The sequence below is a fragment of the Meriones unguiculatus genome, chromosome 17 (assembly GCF_030254825.1).
Source record: "Meriones unguiculatus strain TT.TT164.6M chromosome 17, Bangor_MerUng_6.1, whole genome shotgun sequence".
Lineage (NCBI taxonomy): Eukaryota > Metazoa > Chordata > Mammalia > Rodentia > Muridae > Meriones > Meriones unguiculatus.
In genome coordinates this window covers 17,940,302-17,955,235 of record NC_083364.1, presented here as the reverse complement: position 1 = coordinate 17,955,235, position 14,934 = coordinate 17,940,302, and the positions used below count along the sequence as shown (strand labels likewise).

The window sequence follows — 14,934 nt, the reverse complement described above, 5'->3', positions numbered from 1 at the left end:
GGCCTTCAGGTTCGACTAGCTCTGCAGGAGGGGGTGGAGGGACAACGTCCCAGGACCATGACTCCTCATCCCTGCTGAGACAGGGACCTCCGCGAGGCTGGCAGGCCTTCCCAGGGCCACACAGCATTGCACAGTCCGAAAGCGTTTGTCTTTGGCACGTGAGCCTAAAGCCACGGCCTACATGAGAACCAACCCAGACGTCTGTGTCACAGCTAGGCCCAGGCCCAGCTGCCTCTCGTGACCACGGACCCCTGCCCTGGCTCTGACCTAAGCCCACACAAAGAGACTGACAAAAGCTTTAGGACCCTTTATTAATTGACTGTCCTGGAGGGTTCCTCCGCCCCCTGGTGGCCGTTGCTGGAACTACCCACCGAAAACAACCTCCCCCGGAGGGCTCAGGAATGGGAGACCTCTGGACAAGGTCGTCAGAAAGAACCAGGTGACCATGGGGACAGCCTCAGGACAGAGAAGAGAGACCCTGACTGAGAAAGTGTGGGCCATGGGGTATCCCTCCTCCAGGACAAAATTCAAACACAGGGTGCAAGGCCTCCCAGGAGGTACTGGGGTGAGGGCCGCAGGGGACAGTCACGTGATGTCGGGAGCGTGCCTGGAGGGGGCAGGGTGGAGTCAAGAGAGGATGGAGAGGGAAAGGAGGGCATTGGGTGGGTATGGGCACCAGGTCGATGGTGGGTGTCTGAGTGAGGGGAGGAGATGGATTTCTGCAGTGTAGAGGTGCCAGGCAGAGCTGTCCTCCTGGTTTTCAGATCCAGGCCACAACAGGCCTGCTTCCAGTGGCTGTGGCTTGAGGGGGGTGGACAGAGCATCCCCAGGCTGCTGGAGGCTTCACAAGGCCGTTTTCTTTCCTCTCTCATCATCTGAGGACTCCTTCTCCTCTAGTTCCAGGCCAGCATTGCTCTGTCCTTCCTTCCTCTCCGCCTTCTGCTTCTTCTGCTTCTTCTTGTCCTCTTTACTGTAGAGTTCAGGTGTCACAGTGAGAGATGGTCATTGCACTAGGAGCCACCTTGTCAAGCCCTGTGAGGACAGGCTAAGGGGTCTGCAGTGACCTCAGCATGCCCAGCAGGAAAGAAAGCATGTGTACTCCATGGAAAGAAAACGGTGGATGGATGGGTGGATGGATGGATGGATGGGTGGGTAGATGGATGAATGGGTAGGTGGATGGATGAATGGGTGGGTGGGTGGATGGATGAATGGGTGGGTGGATGGATGAATGGGTAGGTGGATGGATGAATGGGTGGGTGGGTGGATGGATGAATGGGTGGGTGGATGGGTGGATGGGTGGGTGGATGGATGGATGGATGGATGGGTGGGTGGGTGGATGGATGGGTGGGTGGATGGGTGGGTGGATGGATGGATGGATGGATGGGTGGGTGGGTGGATGGGTGGATGGGTGGGTGGGTGGGTGGATGGATGGGTGGATGGGTGGATGGGTGGTTGGATGGATGGGTGGATGGGTGGGTGAATGGATGGGTGGATGGATGGGTGGATGGGTGGATGATTGGGTGGATGGATGGGTGGGTGGATGGATGGGTGGATGGATGGGTGGATGGGTAGATGGGTGGGTGGATGGTGGATGGGTGGGTGATGATGGGTCAGTGGGTGAAGAGAGTGATGCTGACAGAAAACCGTGCTGCATCTCAGGGCAGGCAGCTGTGTCCTCTGCAATTCTAGGTACAGCCATGCCCAGTCTCTAATTCTCAACCCTCCCATCTTCAGGGCCCTATCACATTCATGGCGCTCTTCTGTATGCTCTGTTGGGGGTTTGATCCAGCGCTATATGTGTTCAGATGCTAAAGTCTGGACCCCAAGATCTAGTTGCAGTCCAGACAAGTACATTCTCATGGACACTGAAGAGTGTCTGTAAACTTCGCTCCCCAATTATCTCTGGTTGGTTAATGAAGTCTGGACAACCTGTAACTAGGCAAAAGAGACATGACGGGTGGGGCTTCGGTTCCCAGGCGGGGACCAAGAGGCAGAGAGAAGAGGAGGAAGGAGAGAGAGGACATGGCCTGAGGGAGCAGATCCAGCCCAGACAGGATGAAGACTGGCATGGAGCTTGGGGAGTGTCCAGACTAGTTTAGAAAATCAGTATAAATCGGGCTTAGTATGCTTAAAGCTGTGTAAATGAATCGGTTGGTCTCTGCCTCCACTGTTTGGGAGCCAGCCGGGCTAGGAAAGCCCTCTTGAATTAATAAATCCTCCACCATAATTCCCATCTGCCTGTTCCAAGTATGCCCCACTTCTCTCAGAGCCAGACCCTGCATCTGGGATTCCTGGACAGAGCTGGGCCCTGGCCCGTCCTAGCTGGGCCTAACCATACTGTCTGCCCAGGGGTGGTCGCCCTTGGGGTACCTTGACTCCATGTTCTGGCTCACGATGTGCTCCATTCTGACAGCGATCTCTTCATCTTCCGCTCTGCACGCACGGAACAAAGGTTGCTGTGACAGCTGGAAGCTGTTCTCTGCCTCAGTATCCCCCACCGAGGGCAGAGGGAGGGCGGGGAAGCGAGGTGACCTCCAGGCTGACCCCGTGAGGGAGCGCGGAAAGGCAGGAGGCCGGCAGGTGGGGGTTCCTCACCTGGCTTTGGAGCACCACACTCGGTTGACCAGCATGAGCACGAAGACTATAAACAGGAAGCCCACTACCGCGGCCAGGCCTACCAGCCAGGGTTTCAGGCGGCGCTCAGAGGCTGCGGAGGGCAGGACCAGTCAGAGACAGCAAGGTGGGGCGCGCGGGGAGAGGAGGGGTCTGCGGGGAGGAGGAAGTTAAGGAAAGGGGCTCGTCCTGGAGGGCGGGGCTTAGAGAGACCTAAAGAGGCCGGACTGGGGGTAGGGGTCCTCGCAGTTCTCCTGCTTCCTGGAGGGGAGGGGCTGACAGAGAAAGATCTAGGGGGGGAGGGGGAGGGGCTCCCAGGGGCCTGTATGGACTCAGAGAACCACCTTGGAAGGCAGCGGCCTCAGCTTGTGGGCTCTGAGAAGGGTACCAAGGAGGAGTGCCCTCCCTGGGGAACACTCATCTCTACCAGGGCCCTCTACACTTCCTCTTCTTCTTGTGCCTTCTCCGTGCCTCAGTTTCTCCTAGTGGGAAACGAGGCGGTGGAGAGGCCTTGCCTGCGTTCCTGACCCCCTCCCCGCCCCCCGCATGGGCTTTGCAAACCCCAGTCCTACCCTGCTGGGCCTCAGCCGGTGCCAGGAGCATTGCGGCCAGCAGCAGCAGCAGGCTGCCCAGGGTGTCCATGGCCAGCGGCGCTGGGAACCGGTCGGCGTCCAGCTGCGGGTGTGAGCGGCACAGGGCCCCGGGTGGGGTTAAGACGGGAGTTGGGGGGGGGCGGGGGACCTACCTCCTGTGGTCCGGCCTCCTATGCCCGCCAGGCTGGGCATCAGGCCCCTGCACCCGGAGGGCAGAGTCTGCAGCTGGTTTAATATTAACGCGGGCCGTCCCTCCCTTCCCCCCTCACCTCGCATCCCTACCTGGAGCCCGGCAGCCCAGGGCCAGCCACAGGCATCCGCTCCAGCATCCGGCAAGAGGCCAGGCTATCTCGCTGTGATGCTTGCACCCTCACACGTGCCCACCATCAGGCTTGATGGCTGGGACGGTCATGGCAGCTCTGTCAGCACCAAGCTGCCAGGCAGGAGGAACCCTCAGGTCCATTGCAGGGCCATCTGCCCGAGGAGCATGCGGACAGCGGACACACACCCCGAGCTGGCTTCTGCCCTCAACCTTGAGCCTCAAGCTTGATTAGATAGTGAGCCCCACCTGGGCAAAGGGGGCCCCACCCACGGGGGTCACTCAGGCAGCAGCCACAGCCTGGGCGCCTGACAGGCTAAAGGATCAGGCTTTGGTGCCCTGTGCCTGTCCTTCCCACACGGGGGAAGCCTGAGGCAGGAGGATAGCTAGCCTCAGGCCTAGCCTGGGCACCAGAAAGAAAACATGTGCCGGGGCAGAGAGCTCTCTAGTAGCATGCGTGAGGACCTGGGTTCCATCCCAAGCACCCTAGAAACTGGGTGGGATGGCACACACCTGTCATCCCAGCACTCCCAGGTGGAGGCAGGAGGGTGAAGAGTTCAAGGTCATCCTCAGCTACATACCAAGTTCAAGGCCAGTCTCTCAGGGTCTGGAAAATAAATTTGGTTTTGTTTTTCATTCGTTTCTTTGTTTGTTTGGCAACAGCCGGAGCTATCCTGGAACTCACTCAGTAGACCAGGCTGGCTCATGGAGATCCTCCTGCCTCTGCCTCCTGAGTACTTGGATGAAGGATATTACCTCACCCGGCTTGACTCATTTTTTAGAATAATCATAAACTAAAAGGTTTGTTTTTTTTTTAAAGATTTATTTATTTATTATTTACACAGCATTCTGCCTGCACGTCAGAAGAGGGCACCAGATCTCACTGTAGATGGTTGTGAGCCACCCTGGGGTTGCTGGGAATTGAACTCAGAACTCAGGTTAAGGGCAGCCAGACTAACAGTTTGAAAACCGTTGTGCGGATGGTTATAGAGCCCCGCCCTCCAGATGCCACCACAGACAGACCCTTCAGGTGAACGCTGAGCAGAGTCAGCAAGGACCTGCTTCAACCTGTCAGGCAGGCCTAGGTTAAGCTCCTACTGTATACGTGTCCTCCTAGGCCATCAGGCGCCCACACTGACAGGCCTGCCAGCCGAGGTGGGCCGCCGAGGAATGACTGACTGGGCCATGTCTCACAGCCCAGGGGCTTCACCCCCACGTGGCTCCTTTTGCTCCCTAACTGAGGCTGGCCTGGAATTTGCCATTCTCCTGCCTCAGCCTTCTGAAGTCTGAGGGGGACAGGACCCTAATGCATAGTTCTGTGCTGGGTATGACAAGTCTCCTGTGAGACTTTGCCTAGACATTCTTCAGCGGCCTGCCTCGGTTTCCCATCTGTGCTGCTAGGCTCCCTGGAGGCACCCAGGAAGGTTATGTGGGTGGGGGGGGCAGGGAGACAGGGAGATGGCAGCTGTTGGATGCTCAAACTTCTAATCTGTATGTGAGTCTGGCTGCAGTCTCTCCTCCTCTCAGCAAACACCCCTGGGGCAGGAGTCTGTGTGAGGAATTACATAATGAAGAACCAATGTTGCAGGCAGATGTCTGTTAGCGTCAGGATGGCCAGGGTTGTTAAACAGAGGAACCCTGCCATAAAAAACCTAAAAGGAGATAATGTCAGGCCCAGCCTGTTGGAGGCGCTGAGCTCCATTCCCAATGCCACAAAAGCTGGGGGGGCGGGGCACACCTGTCAGGAGGTGGAGACAGGAGGATCAGAAGTTCAAGTTCAAGTTCAAGTTCTACTATACATCAATTCGAGGTTAGCCTGGACTACATAAGATCCTATCTACAAGTCCTAATAAAGTGAGGGTGGAGTCTGCAACCCAGCACTTAAGCTGAGGCAGGAGAATTGTGAGTTTCAGGACGGCCAAACCCTGTGTCATGGGCCACACATGTCTGTGGGGACACAGGGCCCGTGGAAACCGCTCTGCCCAGCAGAGTCTCAGGGGCTGTCCCTCCAGGTCAGCCCAGCTTCCAAAAGTTGGTTTGCACGGGCGGTTCCTTGAAGGCGATGGAGGGGCGTCGGGGAGCGCGGGCAGGGTCCTCCTCCCCGCGCCAGGCCAGGGCCAGCTGAAGGTCCAGCTCTTCCAGGTCCTCCGCGGCCAGGCTGGCCCGCAGCTCTCGGGGACCTTCCTCCTGGTCGGGCTTGGGGCCAAAGGCCCAGTCTGCGGTGACAAGTAGCTGGTTTGGCCGGGGCTGGCCCCGCCCCCGGCCCCACCCACCCCGTGGGCAGACCCTGCCCAGGTCCGGGGCTCCTCCCCGCACCCCCGGTGACCCCAGCCCGGGAGCGTGGCTCACCAGCCAGGTCGTGAGCTAGGTCTTTGATGAGGTGGCCAACTATGGCATAGGCCACGGCCACCACCAGGATGGCGGCCATCAGCAGGTACATGGCATAGCGAGGCAGGCGAATGGCGTCCAGCGGGGGCGGCCGGTACTCCTCGTACATCGGAGGGGATGGGGTCCAGTCCTCTCTGTCATCCATGGACCCCCGCGATGGCTGGGGCACCTTTAGAAAGGAGCCACGTATGGGCGCATTAGGGGATGAGCTAAAAGGATTAGGACGGCTCCTGCAGGCCATCTGTCAGGGCTGGGTCCCTGCCTCCCTCCCCAGAAGTGACGCTGACATACGCACTGACCCCGGGGCCTTCGCAGCCCGGAGCCCTCTGCCCGGGTGCATGCTAAGCAGAGAGCTGGCCTGCTGAGGGCCCGGGGAGAGCGCTCAGGGGGAGGGACAGAGTGGGGACTGGACGGTGGAGAGGGCCGGGTGGGCACCTAGGGGGCTGCAGGCAGCGCAGTCTGCTCATGGCCGTCCTCTGGTGGCCACTGTGGGGAGGACGGGGCATAGAGGAGTGGCGTAGACGGCGTGGCTCTAGACTGAGTGCTCAGGACAGCCTGGAGGAGCCCTGGGAGGTTCTAAACGCAGTGGGAGCTACGAGGGCGGAGCCTGAGCGCTCCCTGAGAGAACCGGGTTCAAATCCTAGTTCTGAGAGGCGCTCCGGGCTGTGGTTCTCCCCATCTCGGGTGTCCCTGGCAGGGTGGATGTTCCTGCCGTGAGGGCTTGATGTCACATCCAGGACAGCCAAGCCCACGCGCACCCGCACTGCCTCCCGCTTCACGGTCTGAGTCACCGGGTGCACACCCAGTATTCGGGACAGCTGGGCAAGGGGTGTGGGCTTCACTCTGTCCGTGACTTCCACACGGCCTGAGTGCCACAGAAGAGTAGCAGGTGGAGGCCTGGAAATGGAAAGGCTGAGAGAGGCAGAAGGGCCGGGCCGGGAGAGCAAAGCCAGGAGGGATCAGGGAGGGTGACGATACCAGGGGGAGGGAGACCGACCAGGTCAGATGAAACGGAAGGCAGAGAGGGGAGCTGTACCTTGGTTCTCAAGAGGTCTCCCATGGGCAGTTCCTGGGGACACACGGCTAAGTCATAATGGGGAGAAACGGGAGGTGAGGAGGCTTGCATCCCGAGCGAGAATTCTTGGCAACCGCGCTGTGCTGATGGACAGACGGAAGTGACCAGCCAGGAAGAATGTTGGAGGGAGGGATGCCTGGCATCCAGGAGACTGAGGCAAGGGAATTGCCATGAATTCCAGTCTAGCCTGGACTATGCATTGCAGCCCCAACTAAAAAAAAAAAAAATGGTGGAGCTGCCGCATACCTGCCATCGAGGGCAGGGAGGCCGGGAATCATCCTTTGCTACATGTCAGGTTGGAGTTCAAGGCAGCCTGGGCTGCAGGGGACCCGGCCTGGGGAGGAAAGGCAGCTCGCTGGCCAGAGCAGCTCTTGCACAGAACCTGGGTTTGGTTCTCAGCACCCACATGTCTAAAACAGGGCTGGAGGCTAGCTCAGGCGAAGGTGCTTGTCAGATAACCAGAGACCTGAACCCACACCCCCCAAACCCATGCAGAACCCAGGCAGGTGGCCGCACCGTGCCCGTTAAGGACCCGTTAAGCAACACAGCCCAGGCCACTCAGCAAGCTCCAGGTTCAGAGACATGCTGCCTCGAGTAAAGAAAATCTCGTGCATCGAGAGCTCCAGGGCGGCAGTGACGCCAGCCACCGGCCTTCCCCAGGCATCTGGCAGCAGTGGGGGCCTCAAACCAGCCCTGCTCTGGGACAGAGCCGGCTGGACTGGTGCGGGCACTCTGGCCAGGCCCCCTTTGTGGGGAGAGCAAAGAAGGCGGGGGTCTCTGGGACCTGAGCTGAGAGCAGTGGCCACTGGAGGGAGGCCTGGCTGCCCGTGACCCGCCAGAGCCACCCGCCCAGTGGCATCGTGCGCATGGTTAGGGTACCCATCTGGGTTCCAGGCCTTGGAAGGTAGAGCTGACGGCTGTGGGGTGGTGGGCTGTTGTCAAACCCATTTACAGAGGTGGATGGGGTGCAGGGAGCGGGGCGCCCCAGTTAGCACAGACTCATGGACTCTTCCTGTTTACCCCCAAGGCCACCGACCTTGTACACCAGGAGCCAGCATTTAGGAAAAATAACTTATTTTATTTGTACGGCGCCTAGGGTTGGCTTGGGCCCCCTGCTCGGCCTGGATGTGAGGCGAGGTGGCCCACACAACCCCCGTTCCCTGTGAACTCAGGCTTGGTCAACCCTGCCATGGGACCCAGCCTTTCCAAGCCTGGAAGCCTCCCTGCTGCAGGCTGTGCTGGGCTGGACTGGCACATGAGACACAAAGTCACAGGGCAGATGCCAGCAGGAGTGGGCACCCCTCGAGGCAGGCACTGTGGGAGGGCAGGGCAGGAGGCCCATACAGCTGCCTGGGAGCGCAGGCGCGGCTGGTGGGCCCCCACACACAGAAGGGCGGGATCAGGTGACAGGGAGTCCCGGCACATGGTCAGGTGACGGGCAGAATCCAGGTGCAAAGTTCAGGTCAGGTTCAGGGCGCAGACCTGAGACATTCTGAGTGCCGCCTTGGGTGTTGCCGGGTGCCGCCCCGGGCACCGCCGGGCGAGCCAGGAGCGGGGTTAGGGTGTCGCCCTCAGGCGCTCCAGTCCGTCCGCGTACTGGAAGTCCTGGCCGGTCTCGTGCTCGTACATGTCCAGGGCCACCTGGCAGCTCTCCCGCACCACCCGCTCAGGGTCGGTGATGTGGTCCCGCAGTGCCGCCAGGCAGGTGGGCCTGGCAATGGCGCCCAGGGCCTCCGCGCACTCGTGCCGCACCATGGGGCTCTCGGTGGTCCGCGCCAACGTGGCTGCCAACTCGGACACGGCGGCCTCGTGCTGCAGCTGGCCCAGCACATAGCCCACCTCATGGCGGAAGAGCGCGCTACCACAGCGCAGGCCTGCGGGGAAGGGCCGGGACACAGGGTGAGGGCGGCTGGGTGGGCGTGGGGCCCTCCGTGACCACCGTGGCCAGCGACACCCAGGGCAAGCGCCCAGGAGGTGTGGGGGCCACAGCTCCCCTCCCGGCGGAGGAGAGCACCCGCGTCCCCAGGGCCGGGCTCCACGCTCACCTTCGGCCAGCGCCAGGGCGGCCTCCTGGCCACCCACGTTGCGCAGGGCGAACATGGCGCGGTACCGCTCGAAGAGAGGCCGGGCCTCGTCTAACAGGGCCTCCCGCAGCCGAGCCACGTCGTGCTCCTCAGAAGGCGGGGCCGGGTCTACCGAGAGGTAGGGTCCTGCGCAGGCAGGCTCCCCGGGGTGCTGCTGCAGCCACTCCAGGCGCCCGACCGCCAGCTGGCACGTCTCCGCCACCTGCAAGGGGTTGGGGGCGGCGGTGAGAGCCTGCCGGCTGGGTGCGCATCTGACCCAGGCCCCGCTCTCACCCTGCGGCTGAGCCGGGCCGGCTTCGGGGAGGACACGGACTAAGAAGGGGACAGAGCGAACACCTGGGATGAGGGGCGGGGGTGGGGGGCTGGGGGAACACAGAGCAGTCTGTGCAAAGGCCCTGGGGCCGGACGGAGCAGGAGAAGCGAGGGGCATGAGGAATGACAGCCAGCAGTGGGTGGAGCCCAGCGGCCACAGGCACACTGCAGGTACACGCCACGGTGTACCCCTCACACTGCGGAGCATTACTCAGCCACGAACAAGGGCTCATACACACAACACAGCGTGAATCGACCTTCAGGACAAGGTGCTCGGAGACACAGACACAAAAGGCCACACAGCATGGGCTCCATGAAAGGAATGTATAGAATGTTCAGAGGTGGAAGGGACACTCATGGGTGCTGAACGGGGGGCGGGGGGGCGGGGAGGCATGAGGGAGAAGGACCACAGAGGTCACAGGCATTGGCAGTGAACAGCTAAGGGCAGAGGTCAAAATCTCAAGGCTGGAGACCCAGGGCTGTGGGGGGGAACCTGTGGGGTGCCCCTCCATCTCCAGAGCATCCTTTTCCAGGAGGTTGCCCTGGTAACCAGATATGGACTCTAGAGCTGGTCCCGGCAGGACTGGACCAGTCAGTCTCCTCACCTCGACCACTGGGTCGGTGGCATACTGCTTCAGGAGGTCTAGAACTTCCGGGTTACCGATCGCCCCCAGTGCTTCCCCTGAGGAGACAAGCCAGCAGGCAGGAGCTTGCTTGATGCCCAGCACCCAGCTGGTATCCCTGGCCGTGACTGGGCATACAGCCTCCCAGCTGGCCGAATCCTTCCTCAAGAAGCTGGCCTACTGAGGCTAAAGTGAGCCCATGCAAGCCGGAGCCGCTGGGTGGGTAAGAAGTCATCATCAGACCAGGCCCGCGCACTGAACAGGCTAAGGGACGAGGGGTACAGGCTGTCCCAGGTCCCTGAGGCCACAAACAGGCTGGCGTGGGTGCTTCCAGGGACCTGGCTAGGAGGCCGAACTCTGCTGCTGAGAGATGAGGAGCCCCTCCCTTCTCTGCCCACGGCCCTGCGGCTCCCATCTCCCCCTGCAGCTCCACCCGCCTGTGTCCCCGGGACGAAGCTGCACACGCCACTAGCCGCTCCCACTCACCTGCCTCGTGGCGCACCATGGGTTCCTGGCTGGTGTCCCCCAACACACCTACCAACACAGGGATGGCGCGCGGGTCCCGCATCTGGCCCAGGCAGTACGCCAGCTCATGCTTCAAGAGGGCAGAGCTGTCCTCAAAGCCCCTGCTGATCCAGGTGATGGCTTCTGGACCACCAAGTGTCCGCAGCGTGAACAGGGCCCGGAAGCGGGCCGGCAGGGGCTGCTTGGGGTCCACTAGAATCTTCCCTATGGCCTCTACCTCCTGCTCTGTCACCATGGCGACTGCCTCGTGGGCGGGTTTTCTGCGGCCTTAACCTACTGCAGGAAAGGGAGGTGGTGAAGCTAGGTGCCAAGGTGCAAGCATGCTTCCCAGCCCCCGGGAGAGGCAGGATCCCTGAGCTCCGGGACCCGGAACGTTCTCAAACCTCCACATCCACGACCCTCCACCGACGGGAAGGGAAAAAAGAGCCCTCGGGTGCTCTTCACAGCCATCTTGGTCACAGGCTGTGGCTTCCCACTCCCGAGCGGCCCCCGGTTCCTGCTGTGGAGTTCTAACAAATAACTTTCTGCCTCAGGTGAACGGCTTCTCCCCCGGGGATCTGTCTCAGGCTCCACACAAGGACCAGGGATGTAGGCATGAAGCCTTGCCCTGATCTTCGCCCTCCGGACTTCTCCCTGCTCCTGCCCTGGGCCTTTGCTCAGGTTTCACCCTCTGCACCGCTTGTGACTAGGCACAGGAGCTTTCTTTCACGGGTGAATTAACACGGAACCAGCCATCTCCAGGTATGAGAAAGACCTGCTGTCTGCCACCTAGACACCAACAATGACCCTGGCAGCCAGGTCACAAACAGGACGAACAGGCTGTAGCGAGCTGGAAGGCATTCTGGGTTTAATGAGGGAGGTAGAGCCGCCCTGGCATACCTCAGACATCTTTTTTGGTAGTTGTTTTGGGGTTTTTTTGCTTGTTTGTTTTCCCGAGACAGGGTTTCTCTGTGTAGACTTGGCTGTCCTAGAACCCAATGCGATCCGCCTGCCTCCCTGAGTGCTGGGAATAAAGGTGTGCACCACTACGCCTGGGCTGGACGGTCACCTCTTAAAAATGGAATTAACACACAGGAAGCAGGCCCACGGGGAGCGGGCAGCCACTGTGTGGCCACAAGACCCATCTCCCCATTAACCCAGGACAACAGAAGAGGAGGCCCGGGATCTTGGGGCACCCAGACTGCTGCTCTAGGTGTTGGGCAGAAAGGTTCCAGGCTGGTCAGGCCCAGGAACGGCATCACCTCGCTGAGATGCTGAAGCAGGGGCATGACCCGTCCCAGGAGATCCTGTCTTCAAAAACTGAAACTGAGTGCGCACGCGCAGGCCGAACCCCCAGCTCACCCCCGCACCCGGGGAACGGGGCAGCACCGGGTGAACGGGGCAAGGGCGGCAAGCCTGTCAGTCAAACGTGGGACAGAGGGTCAGGAGTTCAAAGCCGTTCGTAGGTACGCAGGAACGTGGAGGCTAGCCTGGGCTACGTGCTACGCTGTGTCAAACCAAATAACGTAAATCAAAGGCGGCGAAGCAGCCCAGGGAAAGCCACGGCGACGCCCTGGGGTCCCTCCGGGGCAAGCTGCCCACCCCCACCCCCCGGCAGCTAGTTCTTCAAAGCGGAAGTCCTCCGGAGGACTTACGGCGACGCCCGCAGTGCTCTGGGCACAGGGACTCGTTGCTGAGCGCCTCACTCGCCGGACGCGTCGGAGCGGGTCTCGGTGACAGCGCCACGGACGCCGGGAACAAGTCAGCAGCCTCGCGGCGCGCAGCGCTCCCTGGGCGCCGCCATGTTGGGGTCACGTGACCAGGCCGGGCGGAACCAGCGCTGCGGGGAGGGGTGTCTCCGGAGGGCGACGGCCTGGGACCGTCCTGGGATCCGGAGACGCGACTTCCGGTCCGCCTACGAGCGAAGACTCTGCCCCTCCGTGCCGAAAAGAAGATGGTTCCTTCCGATTCAAGAGGCACCAGCGACCAATCCCGACAGAGCATGCGCAGACCCGGGGCGGGGGCCATGACCCAAACAATGGAGGGAGAAAGGAGTGGGAGGTGGGATGGGGGTTACGGTGTGGCTCAGCGGCGGGGGCGCCTGCAGCCAATCTGAGGCCGTGCGTCCCATCTTGCGGGCCCACAGGATAGGTGGAGCGAACCTTCACTGTCTGCAGTGACTTGCACATTAAATCGCTGTTTAAAATTTTTGAGTACTAGGCCTGCGTGCGCCTGTAATCCCAGCACTTCCGGGAGGCATAGGCAGGTAGATCTCGGTGAGTTCTAGTCGCCCAGAAGAGTCCAGGGCGGCCAAGGCTACACAGAGAAACCCTGTCTCGAACAAAACAAAAAGAAACAAAAATTAAATATATGTGTGTGGAAGTGTCGTAAGTTCATCTCTTTAAAGATTTCTTTTATGTGCATTGGTGTGTTTTGCCTTACTGTGTCTGTATGAGAGTGCCCCATCCCCTGGAGCAGGAATTACACACTTGTGACCCACCCTGTGGGTGCTGGGAACCCATGAGCCCTCTCTCCAGCACCATGAAATATATTATGTAATTATGAAAACGTAGTCTATTGTAATGACAATATTTAAAATATAAAAATGAAGGCAAGACTAAAATACACTATAAAAATGCTACCAGGAAGCCCATTCTTATATGGGTTTCTAGGAGATTTAGAAATATGGAAATGTGAGTACCCATAGGAAAATACACAATGTATACTTAAGAAAATGCCAAAAAAAGTTCAAAGTATAATGAAAATTAAACTGGGAATGAATTATTTTAAAACATTTTATAGCAGGCACTGTGCCTCGCATCTTTCATCCAAGGATCTAAGAGGCAGGAGGATCTCTGTGAGCTCAAGGCCAGTCTGGTCTACATAGTGAGTTCCAGGACAGCCAGGGCTACACAGAGAAACCCTGTCTCAAAAACAAAACAGAAATCAGGCCATAAAGCTTTTACATGTAATCTCTCCTGTTCAAAGAGAACAAAAACAGAACATAGCCCTGTTGGGACAACTTTTGAATCCCAGCACTTGGGAGGCAGAGCAGGAGGATTGTTAGGAATTCCAGACTACCTCCACTCTCTCCTGTAGATCTTTAGTAGTCAGTCTTCCATGAGTGACAAGTATCCTGAGTGGGAAAACAGAAGGGCGCCGACACTCCTGAGCCCAGTTGCATCTTGATCTCTTTGATTTCCTCTTTAGATGTCTGAGACCAGCTTCTTGCTCTGCAGCCCGGGGCCGACCTCTGACTGGGGACATAGCCTCCTGAGTGCTGGGCCAACACACGGGGAACCCTCTGCCTACACCTACTTCCTGAGGGCGCTGAAGGTCGGCTTCCCTACATGAGGTGGTGTGTGTGGAGGGAGACACAGTAGGATGCTGGGGACACACTGGCCACCTAGCCTGGTCTGATGTGAGAGATCCTGCCTGAAAACAAAAGATGGAGAGTAATGGAGGAAGATGTCTGGTCCCCATGTGCACATACACAGAAAAAATAAATAACAAACATGGCTGCATATAACATACCTTACTGTCACCCTTGGCCAGCTCCAACACATGTTTACATGAAGCTTCTGGAAAGGGTGTGGGGCCCTGGCGGGTCACAGGGTGTGGTGATACCAGGTGTAATCTGGCCCCTATAACAGCTGAGGGGAAGTGATAGGCCCAGAGGTGCAGGAAGCAGATTCGGCTTCAGAGCTTGGCATGATGCCCAGGCTGCCCTGGGAGGAACTGATACCAGGAAAGGCTGCACAGGGCCCATCAGCTAGACTTCCCTTCAGCAGCCCCTCCACCCTTGGTCTGTGATGGCCAGAAGTCCAGCATCCTTGTGGCTCCACCTCCCTCTGGAAGGGTTCTGCTTCAGCAGTTTTGTTGGTTAGCTAGCGGCCACTGGAGCCTCCTCACTCCAGTCTCTATAAATAAAGAGTGGGCTTTGTTAGCCCGGTGACACATACCTTCAAGCCCAGCACTCGGGAGGCAGAGGCAGGTGGATCTCTGTGAGTTCAAGGCCAGCCTGGTCTACAGAGTGAGCTCCAGGACAGCCAGTACTGCACAGAGAAACCCTGTCTGGAAAAACAAAACAAAAACAAAAGAGTGGGGTTTGCTGTCGCTCAGAGTGAGCCCCATGGATTCTCCTGCCTCAGTGCATAAGCCCGGGACTGGCTGGTTTTCTCTGTTGTTCCCTTCTACTTTTTGGTTTACTTATGGGTGGAGCACAAATACCAAGGTGGCCTGTGCAGAAACCGCCTCCTCCTTCTACCATGGGTGTCCTGAGAGAACTGAGCCAGGTTTATTGGATGGTAAGCGTCTTTGCCTGCTCAGTCATCTTGCTGGGCCCATGACTAGGAACCTGACCCCTGTGTCGTGTTTGCAGGGCAAGCAGGATACCCCTTTTTCATTTTATTAATTTTTAAAA

At 59.1% G+C, this 14,934-nt stretch overlaps 3 protein-coding genes and 1 long non-coding RNA gene across 7 annotated transcripts; 1 reads left to right on the top strand and 3 right to left on the bottom strand.

The window, feature by feature from the left end:
• Positions 1-292: 292 nt before the first annotated feature.
• Positions 293-3,398, bottom strand: Smim24 (small integral membrane protein 24). Its single transcript, XM_060371175.1, has 4 exons — positions 3,186-3,398; positions 2,596-2,707; positions 2,371-2,433; positions 293-970 (listed from the first exon to the last, which is right to left on the bottom strand). The coding sequence occupies exons 1-4, from the start codon at positions 3,253-3,255 to the stop codon at positions 844-846; spliced, it is 372 nt and encodes a 123-aa protein (XP_060227158.1). The 5' UTR covers positions 3,256-3,398; the 3' UTR covers positions 293-843.
• Positions 3,399-3,837: 439 nt separating this feature from the next.
• On the bottom strand, positions 3,838-7,891 carry Smim44 (small integral membrane protein 44). 2 transcript variants are annotated; one of them, XM_060371174.1, is made up of 3 exons: positions 6,349-7,891; positions 5,875-6,082; positions 3,838-5,741 (listed from the first exon to the last, which is right to left on the bottom strand). In XM_060371174.1, the coding sequence occupies exons 2-3, from the start codon at positions 6,056-6,058 to the stop codon at positions 5,539-5,541; spliced, it is 387 nt and encodes a 128-aa protein (XP_060227157.1). In that variant the 5' UTR covers positions 6,059-6,082; positions 6,349-7,891; the 3' UTR covers positions 3,838-5,538. The 2 variants fall into 2 exon arrangements, with proteins under 2 accessions (XP_060227157.1, XP_060227156.1); XM_060371173.1 differs by having other exon boundaries at positions 5,875-7,891.
• Positions 7,892-8,045: 154 nt separating this feature from the next.
• Positions 8,046-12,329, bottom strand: Dohh (deoxyhypusine hydroxylase). Of its 3 annotated transcripts, XM_060371170.1 has the most exons (6): positions 12,167-12,329; positions 11,874-12,018; positions 10,494-10,808; positions 9,990-10,066; positions 9,034-9,274; positions 8,046-8,862 (listed from the first exon to the last, which is right to left on the bottom strand). In XM_060371170.1, exons 3-6 carry the CDS (start codon positions 10,765-10,767, stop codon positions 8,546-8,548), a joined length of 909 nt encoding a protein of 302 aa, XP_060227153.1. In that variant the 5' UTR covers positions 10,768-10,808; positions 11,874-12,018; positions 12,167-12,329; the 3' UTR covers positions 8,046-8,545. The 3 variants fall into 3 exon arrangements, with proteins under 3 accessions (XP_060227153.1, XP_060227155.1, XP_021492572.1); XM_060371172.1 differs by lacking the exon at positions 11,874-12,018 and having other exon boundaries at positions 10,494-10,805; XM_021636897.2 differs by lacking the exon at positions 11,874-12,018 and having other exon boundaries at positions 12,167-12,327.
• Positions 12,330-12,668: 339 nt separating this feature from the next.
• Positions 12,669-14,042, top strand: LOC132648772 (uncharacterized). The gene is made up of 2 exons (XR_009587180.1): positions 12,669-12,787; positions 13,722-14,042. It is a non-coding gene; the product is annotated as an uncharacterized LOC132648772 (long non-coding RNA).
• The last annotated feature ends 892 nt before the right edge of the window (positions 14,043-14,934 follow it).